The sequence below is a fragment of the Thalassophryne amazonica genome, chromosome 14 (genome assembly GCF_902500255.1).
Source record: "Thalassophryne amazonica chromosome 14, fThaAma1.1, whole genome shotgun sequence".
Taxonomy (NCBI): Eukaryota; Metazoa; Chordata; class Actinopteri; order Batrachoidiformes; family Batrachoididae; genus Thalassophryne; species Thalassophryne amazonica.
In genome coordinates this window covers 10,628,698-10,643,697 of record NC_047116.1, presented here as the reverse complement: position 1 = coordinate 10,643,697, position 15,000 = coordinate 10,628,698, and the positions used below count along the sequence as shown (strand labels likewise).

The 15,000-nt window shown below is 40.6% G+C and overlaps 1 protein-coding gene across 15 annotated transcripts in view; it reads right to left on the bottom strand.

Moving 5' to 3' along the window:
* Positions 1–15,000, bottom strand: part of caska (calcium/calmodulin-dependent serine protein kinase a) — a 221,200-nt gene that overhangs the window by 49,648 nt on the left and 156,552 nt on the right. For all 15 annotated transcript variants that reach the window (XM_034187150.1, XM_034187156.1, XM_034187149.1 and 12 more), the window contains exons 7-10: positions 7,520–7,695; positions 3,215–3,337; positions 531–614; positions 355–454 (exon numbers count right to left, since the gene is read on the bottom strand). In XM_034187150.1, coding sequence (XP_034043041.1) covers positions 355–454; positions 531–614; positions 3,215–3,337; positions 7,520–7,695 — 483 coding nt within the window. The remainder of the gene's footprint in view (positions 1–354; positions 455–530; positions 615–3,214; positions 3,338–7,519; positions 7,696–15,000) is intronic.

The window sequence follows — 15,000 nt, the reverse complement described above, 5'->3', positions numbered from 1 at the left end:
CAAGGGTGACACTCACTTCTTTTCTGAAATAAAACATGGCAAAGATGGAATTGTGCAGCGTCAACACAGCCCAAATTTACCAATGGAATAATTATTATTTGTAGCCATAACAGAAGTTCCTTAAATCAGTAATGACTGACAACTACAATAAATAAATAAATAAACTGTGTTTTGAATTTTGCTCTACAATAAGAGCAGAAAGTTTAAAAAACAAACATACAATCACACTGTGCAGCTTTCAGAAAATGCATGACTGGTGGTAAAAAAAACAAAACAAAAAAAACAGAAAACAAAAACCAACAAGTAAACCATGTAAAGGATCTCTGACACAGGAAGTGTTTCAAGAACACACACCTGAGGAGGTGGGGTCTTCAGAGTAATCCTGGAGCTCCTCGGGCGGGTCTCCATAGAAGGTATTAAACTTATGACTGGACACTGCAGCCAGCACCGCCCCCTGGAACACAGCACATGCTTATCTTAGCATCACGTGCACATGTACAGATTGTGAAGGCACCGAATGTGACGCAAACCTTCAGCTTCCGCCTGGCGTTGAATTTCCTCAGCTGCTCCACAGTCTCAGGCAGGTGGATTTTGTAGGCATACCTGTCCCTCTCCTGGGAAGCACAACACAGTTATTAGTAAATCAGGAGGTGGAATACAGTAGTGTTCAGAATAATAGTAGTGCTATGTGACTAAAAATATTAATCCAGGTTTTGAGTATATTTCTTATTGTTACATGGGAAACAAGGTACCAGTAGATTCAGTAGATTCTCACAAATACAACAAGACCAAGCATTCATGATATGCACACTCTTAAGGCTATGAAATTGGGCTATTAGTAAAAAAAGTAGAAAAGGGGGTGTTCACAATAATAGTAGCATCTTCTGTTGACGCTACAAACTCAAAACTATTATGTTCAAACTGCTTTTTTAGCAATCCTGTGAATCACTAAACTAGTATTTCCGAGGTCTATTAGAAAAGTATCCGAACTTATTATTTTTTTAAAAAACCATATGGATTTGAATCACGTGTGATTACATCAGCCAAGCTTGAACCCTCGTGGGCATGCGAGAGTTTTTTCACGCCTGTCGGTGACATCATTCGCCTGTGAGCACTCCTTGTGGGAGGAGTGGTCCAGCCCCCTCGTCGGAATTCCTTTGTCTGAGAAGTTGCTGAGAGACTGGCGCTGTGTTTCATCAAAATTTTTTCCAAAACTGTGAGGCACATCCGAGTGGACACCATTTGACAAATTAAGCTGGTTTTTGGTGAACATTTTAACGGCTGATGAGAGATTTTGGATTGTTTCTATCGCTGTAAGGACTTCCCACGGAGCGGGACGTCGCACAGCGCTCCAAGGCAACGTCGTCATCCTGTTTCAAGCTGAAAACCTCCAAATTTAAGCCTCTGTTGACCCAGGACGTCGTGAGAGAACAGAGAACTTTCAGAAGAGGTCGGGATCAGCAGTTTATCCGGACATTCCACTGTTAAAGGAGATTTTTTTAATGAAAGACGTGCGGACGGACTGGTGCGTCGGCTCGCAGCCGGCGCAGCGCGCCCGCCACAGGAAAAACACTTCCGTTGGAAGCCTTAAGGACAAGTTGGAACATGCCCTGCTGTTAAACAATTTCTCAGATACTCACTCAACTGAAAGCCACCAAAAGCTGCCTGGATTTTACAAATGGTTATCAACACGGAGGTGTTTTTCCTGTGGCGGGCGAGCTGCGCCGGCTGCGAGCCGACGCACCAATCCGTCCGCACGTCTTTCATTAAAAAAAATCTCCTTTAACAGTGGAATGTCCGGACGTGGGAAGTCCTTACAGCGATAGAAACAATCCAAAATCTCTCATCAGCCGTTAAAATTTTCACCGAAAACCAGCTTAATTTGTCAAATGGTGTCCACTCGGATGTGCCTCACAGTTTTGGAAAAAATTTTGATGAAGCACAGCGCCAGTCTTTCAGCAACTTCTCAGACAATGAAAATCCGACGAGGGGGCTGGACCACTCCTCCCACAAGGCGTGCTCACAGGCGAATGACGTCACCGACAGGCGTGGAAAAACTCACGCATGCGCACGAAGGTTCAAGCTTCGTTGACGTAAAAACATATGAATCAAATCCATATAGTTTTTTAAAAAATAAAAAGGTAGGATACTTTTCTAATAGACCTCGTAGTTGTATAACCACAGTTTTTCATGATTTCTTCACATCTGTGAGTCATTACTTTTGTTGGTTTGGAACCACGATTTTGCTTGTTTACTAGTGTGCTTGGGGTCATTGTCTTGTTGAAACACCCATTTCAAGGGCATGTCCTCTTCAGCATAAGGCAACATGACCTCTTCAAGTATTTTGACATATCCAAACTGATCCATGATACCTGGTATGCGATATATAGGCCCAACACCATAGTAGGAGAAACATGCCCATATCATGATGCTTGCACCACCATGCTTCACTGTCTTCACTGTGAACTGTGGCTTGAATTCAGAGTTTGGGGGTCATCTCACAAACTGTCTGCGGCCCTTGGACCCAAAAAGAACAATTTTACTCTCATCAGTCCACAAAATATTCCTCCATTTCTCTTTAGGCCAGTTGATGTGTTCTTTGTCAAACTGTAACCTCTTCTGCACATGTCTGTTATTTAACAGAGGGACTTTGCGGGGGATTCTTGCAAATAAATTAGCTTCACACAGGCGTCTTCTAACTGTCACAGCACTTACAGGTAACTCCAGACTGTCTTTGATCATCCTGGAGCTGATGAATGGGTGACCCTTTGCCATTCTGGTTATTGTTCTATCCATTTTGATGGTTGTTTTCCATTTTCTTCCACGCGTCTGTTTTTTTGTCCATTTTAAAGCATTGGAGATCATAGTAGATGAACAGCCTATAATTTTTTGCACCTGTGTATACGTTTTCCCCTCTCCAATCAACTTTTAATCAAACTACGCTGTTCTTCTGAACAATGTCTTGAACGTACCATTTTCCTCAGGCTTTTAAAGAGAAAAGCATGTTCAACAGGTGCTGGCCTCATACTTACATAGGGGATACCTGATTCACACCTGGTTGTTCCAAAAAATTGACGAACTCACTGACTGAATGCCACACTACTATTATTGTGAACACCCCCTTTTCTACTTTTTTTTACTAATAGCCAATTTCATAGCCTTAAGAGTGTGCATATCATGAATGCTTCGTCTTGTTGGATTTGTGAGAATGTACCTTGAGCCAGGGGTGATTTAACGCCTCGTAGACGGTGATCCTCTCAGCAGGGTCCAGCATCAGCATGCGCCTCACCAGGTCCTTAGCGCTTTCCGAGATGTGGCACCACTGTCTTGGATTCATCTACAAATGCAGAAAATGTATTTGAACCTGCACTGAGATATTTGGAGGTGTACATTTATGACATAAAAACACAAACAACACCTGTGCAACCTATGTTAATCCATGTCCATGTCCCAACTCACAAGAATGAACATCTAAGTACAACCAACAGTTTCAATGTCTCAGTATATTTTAATCCTATACAAGATGATGGTACTTATCATTGGGGAGATGGTACAACACCACTTTTTCCATACCAGACACGATACCGATACAGATATTGGAACCTTCAATATCAGCTGATACTGATAACAAGCTGATATTGTTTTGCTTGTTTTAAAACAACTAATCTGTTAGTAAATTCATCTGTCTGGTTGTAATTTGCTAACCTAGCAACTTAACAAATCATCAACCCAAACTGTGAAACTAATATTTATGACTCATACATGCAATAGAAGACTTTGATTGGATTTTGTTTTTGTTTGATTTCAGATAGCCGAGCCAGTAAATTTGGTCAATATCGGACCGATCTACATAATACAAATATAGATAGATAGATAAATTTCTTGTCATTACAAGAAGTGCAACGAAATTTCTTTACACCCAATCACCTCAGACAAAAATACAAGCAATCCACAATTATTACAAATTGAACGTAATAATGGTACATATCAGAATTAAAACAATTTTGATTGCTTTTGTACACTAATCTTCAAGACAGTCCGTCATCTGAATTGAGGAAATGTGAGTGTGGGGGGCTGCAGCAGTGCCCCACACAGCCGTGAGCTCGGGGGGAGCAGCAGGGCGGAGGTGGGTGGGTGGGGGGGGGGGGGGGGGGTGCGTCATGTGTGCAGATGAGATGAGTTTGTATCAGTCAGATGAGTTTGTATCAGTTTCTGTCAGTGTGTGCATAATGTTTGGAGTTGCTTTGAGAACACCAGACTGTAGGGGAGGGCAGAAAGATAAGATGATAAGCCTGCCATATTTAGGGTTAAGCAGAGAAACACATTTACAGATCCTCTGACCAACCAAATCCAATTTATGAATATTCCCTGGTCTCTGACATCTTCCTTTGCAAGGCGTACATTTGCTGAGTTCAAGGGTTAACGCAGTCTGAGACTGTATCGTCTTGCCCAACTCATTAATCATGACAGACAGGTGAGGGGTCATGGTTCTGGTAGCAGCCGTCTTACCAATTCTCTGGTAGGTCAGGGAAGCACATAAACCAATAAGTACCAGCCCTCCCACAATAAAACCAAATATAAATAACTTCGATGTCCTCCACAGAGAGTGTTATCAAGCCACGCTCCCAGGCGTTGAGAACACAGCCCGCAGGGTAGGTTCCATCTGGGCATGCAGGGTCCCCCAGCCCTGATTTCCTTGTTGAAAAAAATGGTGTCAATGGCATTCAGAGACCAGCTGATCAATTCCATGGTTAATCCAAAGATAGTTCGAAGAATTCACAGTCTGGTGAAGTTGGGACTTTTGAAGGTTGGAGCAGACATAGAACGTGCACAGAGGGAGAGGAGGAGATGCAACCGCCCTCGCCGGATTCCCAAGCTCGAATATATGACCAGTACTGACCTGTCAAAGAAACATTCTGAAAAAACAACTTGCAGTTCATGGGCAACACACAAGCACCTCTGACAAAACACAAACCAACACATTTTTGTTGTTAAAAATAATACTTTTATAAAATATACTGGAGCCTACACATGCTGTTTTGGGAACTGCTCATAATATTTTAAGAATGCTTTGAGGAAAACCTATCTTCCAAATGTGATTGTTCCACAACTGAGCAGTAATGTGCTAAACTTTGTGTGCACGTTTGGGCCCCTTCACACATTGCACGAATAAGTAGGAATCAGGGCGAATCACTGCAAAACAGCCCGAATGAGCGAACCCCAAAACCACTGAGCTGATGTTGGGAGGGACACATGGTCGGGCAGGTGTGAATGATCACGCTGCGACAGTTTTGTGCACGCTCGTGCGTGTGTACGAACACAGTGCGAGCAGCTGGAGCGTGTGGAACCACATCGTGGCACTGCTGTCGAGATAAAAAAAACAAAACTACGCACCATAAAAAACACAGTAATGCCCAATAGTTAATCCCTCTTATCGAGAGGACAATCAAAGTATGATCCCTCTGTGCCTCTGTATATGACCCATGGTCACAGACATACAGTCATGAAATGTCATGAATGAAGCAGTGCGCTCTCATTATGTCTTTTTATGTCCAGCCAGGTATATAAATAATTACTACAATCTCTGGACACTGATAGATTAGATATTGGTGTATAATTAGTGAAAATCACTGGATTGATATAAATAATAAATAAAAGGGGACCCAATACAGAACCCTGCGGTTAAATAACCCTGGTTAAATAAAAAATAAATGCCACTCGCTGGAATCGAAGCTGCAATTTACAAAAACTCTCATTAACAGACGGAAACTTTACCACTCTGCTACAATCGCTGTCTTATAACAGGAGCATAAAATACTTAAAATCAACAAGAAGAAGAGGAAGTTTCTGTTGTTTTTAATTACAGCAAAAAAAAAAAAAGCGCCGTAATAACTGACAAAACAGCATTTGCTACTGTGTATTTTTGGTGATATGTGACTGAAAGTGGTGTATTTGTTGCACTGTTGGCCTGTCATAGTCTAGCAGCACGGCGCTCACAGGACACGCATTGGGCTGGTTTTGCGCATGTCGGGCCGGACAAGCGTGACATTCAGATTGCCTGATGCGTGTTCACATGATCTGACAATCCGTTTCACATGGAGCAGCCTGTCAAGGTGCGCTGTGTGCGGCCGCTGCAGCCCGGCGCAAAAGCAAATGATGTTTTATGTATTTCCATGTGAGGACAGCAGGCAGAGACACGTGCCTCACGGAGGACAATTGTAAGGTCATGTCCTTCAAAACATGGTACATGTTCCCCAGCTGTGATGTCCAGGAGCAGAGATCTCAACATCTGCTGCTGTTTGGGGCCACGCCCCCTTGTCCATTCAGCGCCCAGACCAAAGTGTGACATTCTGTTTCTGTGTTATGTGGTCATTCATTGTAGTTATATGGCATGTAATTGTGTATGTAGTTATGGTAGTAATTATTTATATACCTATCCTGGTGGTGGTCTCTGTGTTTGTAATGTCACACGTCGAGTGCACTGACCCTACATTTCCAGCCGTCAATGTGCTGCGATCAGCTGAGAGGTGCCTCGCCGTGCTGTGTGGGCACAGACGTGGTTGTCCAACCCCCATGTGATCATGTCTGTACATACATAACAGCATTCCATGCAAGTGTGCCTCCCCCTCCGCACGCCACATGTGTTGGGGGGAGCGGAGGGTGGGGACGCACGGCATGTGCTGCGGGGGGAGCGTGACATGTGCTCACATGCGATACAGACACTCAGCACGTGTGTTGCTTTTTGCAATGCTACACTCGTGGAGGCACAAATTTCACCGTCAGCTCAAAAGTGGTCGCTCACTATTTTCGTACTGACAGCGCAAATGGCACCACATTTTCTAAGTGTCCAGCGAGCGGTGTTGGATGTTCGTGATGTGTGTCACCTAGAATTTGGCCGACACCTGTCGCAAATGGGCTCTCACAGGGCACACACTGTCGTTCAGCCGCTGGTCTGCGCGAATAGTTGTAGCCACAGGTGTACGAGGCGTTAGAGGCGACTCCAATTTTTTCACAAATGGCAAGCAATTCCTCCTTCGCATGCAGTTGTGTTATGTGTGAAGGGGCCTTTAGATTGGTTCCACTTAGAATGAATTAGGTTGTGTGGGTATTTATATTTGTGAGAGCCATCAATTAAGGAGGTGATGGTCTAGTGGTTAAGGCGTTGGGCTTGATACCAGAAGATCGTCGGTTCAAATCCCAGCCTGACTGAAAAATCACTAAGGGCCCTTGGGCAAGGTCTTTAATCCTCTATTGCTCCCGGTGTGTAGTGAGCACCTTGTATGCTTTGTATGGCAGCACCCTCACATCGGGGTGAATGTGAGGCCTTATTTGTAATGCGCTTTGAGCATCTGATGAGATGGAAAAGCGCTATATAAATGTAGGCCATTTACCATTTAATTACACTCTTTTACACATTTAATTTTACAATGGTGACATTTGTCTTTAATGTGGATACTGACTGAAATTTTTACAGATTTGCACTCAAAACCACTGTGGTTCCTTTCCCGTGGGTCCTGACCTTGTATTTGCCTTTGCAGATGGCTTCAAACAAACGATCTTTGGTGCCATAGAATGGCAGACACCCTGAGAGGAGTATGAAGAGAATCACTCCGCAGCCCCACACGTCCACAGGCTTCCCATACGGCTCCCTTTTCACCACTTCTGGAGCCATGAAATGTGGAGTGCCCACACGACCTGGGGTTCAAAATGGCCAACAGGTACAACAAGTTAGTAAGTGTACAACAAGAACCATCAGAAATTTCAGGCACTTATCTCTGGAATCCCCGAAAAAAAACGGGTCAGTTAAGGTGGCAGGAAGGTACATCTGTATTTCTATGCAGCAGACTTTGCTTAAGAGACCAGTCTAAGGAACAGAACACCACCTCATGCATATTTTAGGTCAGTGGTTCTCAAATGTTTTCCTCTATGAAACCTTCATTTGGTTCTAAGAAAGGCTGACAGGGTGGTAGCTGTAGCCAGATAGCGGTTAATGGAGGATTACACAAGGGTCAAAATTAAAAAATAATACTGTCATATTGAAAGGTACACCACATTATTTGTCTGATCATAAAGAGTCCCAAAAAGTATAGTTTGGACTATCTATGACTGAATGTTACAGAGTTATGAGGTAAAAACTGCCAAATTCTGACAAAGGTCAATATCAGTTTATACAGGGGGCGAAACATTAAAGTAGACTTGCATTGAAATAAATGTGGTCAGATCTCAGAAAGAAATAGCTGATATGTATTTATAAGACCCTTATGAATGCAGTAAAGTAAATCTGCAAGCCCAAATTTGTAATTCAGCGGAGAAATCTTCATTTAAAAATGACAAATTTGCAGCAAAAATTTGGCCCTCAGCGAAAACTGTTTGTACATCCGGGTCATTGCAGTGACGTCCGGCAGAAGACGGAGCGCTCCCGCCTTCAGTCCGATCTCGCATTGAAACTGATTTTATCTGTTAGTAATGTTACTGTTATACACATCCTGGTTTCAGCATCCAAAGGTAAGCTGCAATGAATGTGAGATACAGCTCTGCATGGTCAGATCAGCGGCGACATCGACAGCAGGCGACATTCTTCCCCGATGCCTCGCTCTCTGCCTCCGCTGCGCTTACTGAGTCTGCATGCTCGGTAAACGCTGAAGCGGGCCACTCACATCGCCCCCGTGTCTGCTGTGCAGCCGGCACCACGTCCCTGTCTACTGAATGGAGGTGCAGCCAACTTGGCAAAAGTCCAGAGAATACGCTCGCTGTTTTGATGCGGAGCGGCCGGTGACACCTGTTGCTGCAAGGACAGACTTTCCGCAGCGCCGCACGTCTCGGTAATCGGAGCCGCAGAGCTCCGTGGCCGCTGAGAGAGGTTTATAACTTTTTAATGACTTGGATTCTTTGCGGGTCCCGCCTCCGTACCCCGCGACGGTAACACCGGAGGCGAAAGACAGTAGATTTTCAATGCGACACCACTCAATCAAACGGGCATATGAAAAAGTCCCCCAAAATAATTTTCAAGCACAAATAAAAGAAATGTGTACAAATAAAAAAATGGAATATTTTACAAAAGCACATTTATCTTTAAGCACGAACACACAACAGACGTCACATTAACATGTTGGTTTACATAATGAATGACTGAACCAATCAGTGTTTAGCAGAGGCACCTTTACCCAGAATCCTTTGTGATCTGTCTGTTTGTTACAAAACCTCAGAATTAGTGCATTATTCGACATTAAAAGATATATGTTATATTTTAACTTTGTACAAATGACAGAATTGCTATTAATGGAGTTATTCTATCGGTATTAATGTTATTTATAAATCAAAACCATAACTCAGAATGACTTTATTTTTCAAGACCTCCACCTGACTGGAGCATTGTAACTGACTGAGAGCTGGCTTTATGGCTGCCTCTGCTATTGGTGCCTCAGTGCTGGGAGCGCTGTAGTAAACAAGAGCTTCCAGCAGGGGCAGACTGTTGAAAGAAAAAAGTGTGGTCTCATTGTTTGGGTCTGTTGTTATTTTTAATATTACTAGAAGCTATTAAATTTGTTTTACTAGTAGTTGTAAATGTGCCAGAGATAATATTGGAATTTATCGGTTATCTGTAACTTCCGATACATTTTTGGGTGGTTTATTGTTTTATCTTTATCGAAGATAACTTTTCAGTTATCTGATTATCTGTTATCGAAGTAAATTTTTTGGTTATCTGTGCCCACCACCGCTCCTACCTATCGCGGATTCCAGAGAACTGTGAGGGTGCGAATGAAGATGCTTCAAAAAGTTACTGCTACTTGCATAAAGGAAGAGGTAAAAAGTTCAAAGGAAAAAGAAGAGAAGTATGAGACCAACCTTTTAGCACATTTACCGATGATGATGCAGAGGAAAAGTTTTCTCTCCCCTTAACAACAACTACTACTCTTACTAAAGTGCTCAATAGCCTATGTCACTCCCCGTATGTCAAACTTTAGGTGTGCTGTTTAAACAGCAGAGGGACAGATGCACACGCACAAAGTTATCTCTTAGTATATAGATGTTATCCCATAAAGTGATAACTAAGCATAACAGATTCCTTTAAAAAACATTCTAAATAAACCAATAATTTGCATCACTTTTTACCAAAATTGGAGCAACTTATGTCCCCTGTACAAACTGAAATTAGTAATGAGTTTTGGGGTATGCAGTAATGAGTTTTGGGGTATATAGTAATGAGTTTTGGTGAATGTAGTAATGAGTTTTGGGGTATGCAGTAATGAGTTTTGGGGTTTGTAGTAATGAGTTTTGGGGTTTGTAGTAATGAGTTTTGGGGTTTGTAATAATGAGTTTTGGGGTATGTAGCAATGAGTTTTGGGGTTGTAGTAATGAGTTTTGGGGTTTGTAATAATGAGTTTTGGGGTATGTAGTAATGAGTTTTGGGGTATGCAGCAATGAGTGTTAGGGTATGTAGTAATGAGTTTTGGCGTTTGTAATAATGAGTTTTGGGGTATGCAGTAATGAGTTTTAGGGTATGTAGTAATGGGTTTTGGCATTTGTAATAATGAGTTTTGGGGTATGTAGCAATGGGTTTTGGGGTTTGTAATAATGAATTTTGGGGTATGCAGTAATGAGTTTTGGGTTGGTAATAATGAGTTTTGGGCTATGTAGTAATGAGTTTTGGGGTATGCAGTAATGAATTTTGGGGTATGCAGTAATAAGTTTTGGGTTTGTAATAATGAGTTTTGGGGTATGTAGTAATGAGTTTTGGGGTTTGTAGTAATGAGTTTTGGGGTCTGTAGTAATGAGTTTTGGGGTTTGTAATAATGAGTTTTGGGGTATATAGTAATGAAGTTGGGTTTGTAATAATGAGTTTTAGGGTATGCAGTAATGAGTTTTGGGGTATGTAGTAATGAGCTTTGGGGTATATAGTAATGAGTTTTGGGGTATGTAGCAATGGGTTTTGGGGTTTGTAATAATGAATTTTGGGGTATGCAGTAATGAGTTTTGGGGTATGCAGTAATGAATTTTGGGGTATGCAGTAATACATTTTGGGTTTGTAATAATGACTTTTGGGGTATGTAGTAATGAGTTTTGGGGGTTGTTGTAATGACTTTTGGGGTTTGTAGTAATGAGTTTTTGGGTTTGTAGTAATGAGTTTTGGGGTCTGTAGTAATGAGTTTTGGGGTTTGTAATAATGAGTTTTGGGGTATATAGTAATGAATTTGGGTTTGTAATAATGGGTTTTGGGGTATGCAGTAATGAGTTTTGGGGTATGTAGTAATGAGTTTTGGGGTTTGTAATAATGAGTTTTGGGGTATGCAGTAATGAGTTTTGGAGTATGTAGTAATGAGTTTTGGGTTTGTAGTAATGAGTTTTGGGGTATGTAGTAATGAGTTTTGGGGTTTGTAATAATGAGTTTTGGGGTATGTAGTAATGAGTTTTGGGGTATGTAGTAATGGGTTTTGAGGTTTGTAATAGGTTTTGGGGTATGCAGTAATGAGTTTTAGGGTATGTAGTAATGAGTTTTGGCGTTTGTAATAATGAGTTTTGGGGTATGCAGTAATGAGTTTTGGAGTATGTAGTAATGAGTTTTGGGTTTGTAGTAATGAGTTTTGGGGTATGTAGTAATGAGTTTTGGGGTTTGTAATAATGAGTTTTGGGGTATGTAGTAATGAGTTTTGGGGTATGTAGTAATGGGTTTTGAGGTTTGTAATAGGTTTTGGGGTATGCAGTAATGAGTTTTAGGGTATGTAGTAATGAGTTTTGGCGTTTGTAATAATGAGTTTTGGGGTATGCAGTAATGAGTTTTAGGGTAAGTAGTAATGAGTTTTGGCATTTGTAATAATGAGTTTTGGGGTATGCAGTAATACGTTTTGGGTTTGTAATAATGAGTTTTGGGGTATGTAGTAATGAGTTTTGGGGTTTGTTGTAATGACGTTTGGGGTTTGTAGCAATGAGTTTTGGGGTTTGTAGTAATGAGTTTTGGTCTGGTAATAATGAGTTTTAGGCTATGTAGTAATGGGTTTTGGGGTATGCAGTAATGAATTTTGGGGTATGCAGTAATGAGTTTTGGGGTTTGTTGTAATGACTTTTGGGGTTTGTAGTAATGAGTTTTGGGGTCTGTAGTAATGAGTTTTGGGGTTTGTAATAATGAGTTTTGGGGTATATAGTAATGAGTTTTGGGGTTTGTAATAATGAGTTTTGTGGTATGTAGTAATGAGTTTTGGGGTATGTAGTAATGAGTTTTAAGGATTGTAATAATGAGTTTTGGGGTTTGTAATAATGAGTTTTGGGGTATGTAGTAATGAGTTTTGGGGTATGCAGCAATGAGTTTTAGAGTTTGTAGTAATGAGTTTTGGGGGTTTGTAATAATGAGTTTTGGGGTATATAGTAATGAATTTGGGTTTGTAATGAGTTTTGGGGTATGCAGTAATGAGTTTTGGGGTATACAGTAATAAGTTTTGGGGTTTGTAATAATGAGTTTTGGGGTATGTAGTAATGAGTTTTGGTGTATGTAGTAATGAGTTTTGGGGTATGCAGTAATACATTTTGGGGTATGCAGTAATGAGTTTTGGGGTATGCAGTAATGAGTTTTGGGGTTTGTAATAATGACTTTTGGGGTATATAGTAATGAGTTTTGGTGTATGCAGTAATGAGTTTTGGGGTATGCAGTAATGAGTTTTGGCGTATGCAGTAATACGTTTTGGGGTATGCAGTAATGAGTTTTGGGGTATGTAGTAATGAGTTTTGGGGTATATAGTAATGAGTTTTGGAGTATGTAGTAATGAGTTTTGGGTCTGTAGTATTGAGTTTTGGGGTCTGTAGTAATGAGTTTTGGGGTTTGTAATAATGAGTTTTGGGGTATATAGTAATGGGTTTTTGGGTATGCAGTAATGGGTTTTGGGGTTTGTAATAATGAGTTCTGGGGTATATAGTAATGAATTTGGGTTTGTAATAATGAGTTTTGGGGTATGTAGTAATGACTTTTGGGGTATGTAATAATGGGTTCTGGGCTGGTAATGAGTTTTGGGGTATGTAGTAATGGGTTTGGGGTATGCAGTAATGAATTTTGGGGTATGCAGTAATACATTTTGGGGTATGTAGTAATGAGTTTTGGGGTTTGTTGTAATGACTTTTGGGGTTTGTAATAATGAGTTTTGGGGTTTGTAATAATGAGTTTTGGGGTATGTAGTAATGAGTTTTGGGGTATGCAGCAATGAGATTTAGAGTTTGTAGTAATGAGTTTTGGGGTCTGTAGTAATGAGTTTTGGGGTTTGTAATAATGAGTTTTGGGGTATATAGTAATGAATTTGGGTTTGTAATAATGGGTTTTGGGGTATGCAGTAATGAGTTTTGGGGTATGCAGTAATGAGTTTTGGGGTTTGTAATAATGAGTTTTGGGGTATGCAATAATGAGTTTTGGGGTATGTAGTAATGAGTTTTGGTGAATGTAGTAATGAGTTTTGGGGTATGCAGTAATGAGTTTTGGGGTATGCAGTAATGAGTTTTGGAGTATGTAGTAATGAGTTTTGGGTTTGTAGTAATGAGTTTTGGGGAATGTAGTAATGAGTTTTTGGGTATGCAATAATGAGTTTTGGGGTTTGTAGTAATGAGTTTTGGGGTAAGCAGTAATGAATTTTGAGGTATGCAGTAATAAGTTTTGGGGTATGTAGTAATGAGTTTTGGGGTTTGTTGTAATGACTTTTGGGGTTTGTAGTAATGAGTTTTGGGGTTTATAATAATGAGTTTTGGGGTATGTAGTAATGAGTGTTGGGGTATGCAGCAATGAGTTTTAGAGTTTGTAGTAATGAGTTTTGCGGTATGCAGTAATGAGTTTTGGGGTATGTAGTAATGAGTTTTGGTGAATGTAGTAATGAGTTTTGGGGTATGCAGTAATGAGTTTTGTAGTATGCAGTAATGAGTTTTGGAGTATGCAAGTAATGAGTTTTGGGTTTGAAGTAATGAGTTTTGGGGTATGTAGTAATGAGTTTTGGGGTATGCAGTAATGAGTTTTGGGGTTTGTAGTAATGCGTTTTGGGCTGGTAATGAGTTTTGGGGTATGTAGTAATGGGTTTGAGGTATGCAGTAATGAATTTTGGGGTATGCAGTAATACATTTTGGGGTATGTAGTAATGAGTTTTGGGGTTTGTTGTAATGACTTTTGGGGTTTGTAATAATGAGTTTTGGGGTTTGTAATAATGAGTTTTGGGGTATGTAGTAATGAGTTTTGGGGTATGCAGCAATGAGTTTTAGAGTTTGTAGTAATGAGTTTTGGGGGTTTGTAATGAGTTTTGGGGTATATAGTAATGAATTTGGGTTTGTAATGAGTTTTGGGGTATGCAGTAATGAGTTTTGGGGTATATAGTAATGAGTTTTGGGGTTTGTAATAATGAGTTTTGGGGTATGTAGTAATGAGTTTTGGGGTATATAGTAATGAGTTTTGGGGTATATAGTAATGAAGTTGGGTTTGTAATAATGAGTTTCAGGGTATGCAGTAATGAGTTTTGGGGTATGTAGTAATGAGCATTGGGGTATATATTAATGAGTTTTGGGGTATGTAGCAATGAGTTTTGGGGTTTGTAATAATGAGTTTTGGGGTATGTAGTAATGAGTTTTGGGGTATATAGTAATGAGTTTTGGGGTATATAGTAATGAAGTTGGGTTTGTAATAATGAGTTTCAGGGTATGCAGTAATGAGTTTTGGGGTATGTAGTAATGAGCATTGGGGTATATAGTAATGAGTTTTGGGGTATGTAGCAATGGGTTTTGGGGTATGCAGTAATGAATTTTGGGTTATGCAGTAATGAGTTTTGGAGTTTGTTGTAATGACTTTTGGGGTTTGTAGTAATGAGTTTTGGGGTCTGTAGTAATGAGTTTTGGGTTTGTAATAATGAGTTTTGGGGTATGCAGTAATGAGTTTTGTGGTATGTAGTAATAAGTTTTGGTGAATGTAGTAATGAGTTTTGGGGTATGTAGTAATGAGTTTTGGGGTATGCAGTAATGAGTTTTGGAGTATGTAGTAGAGTTTTG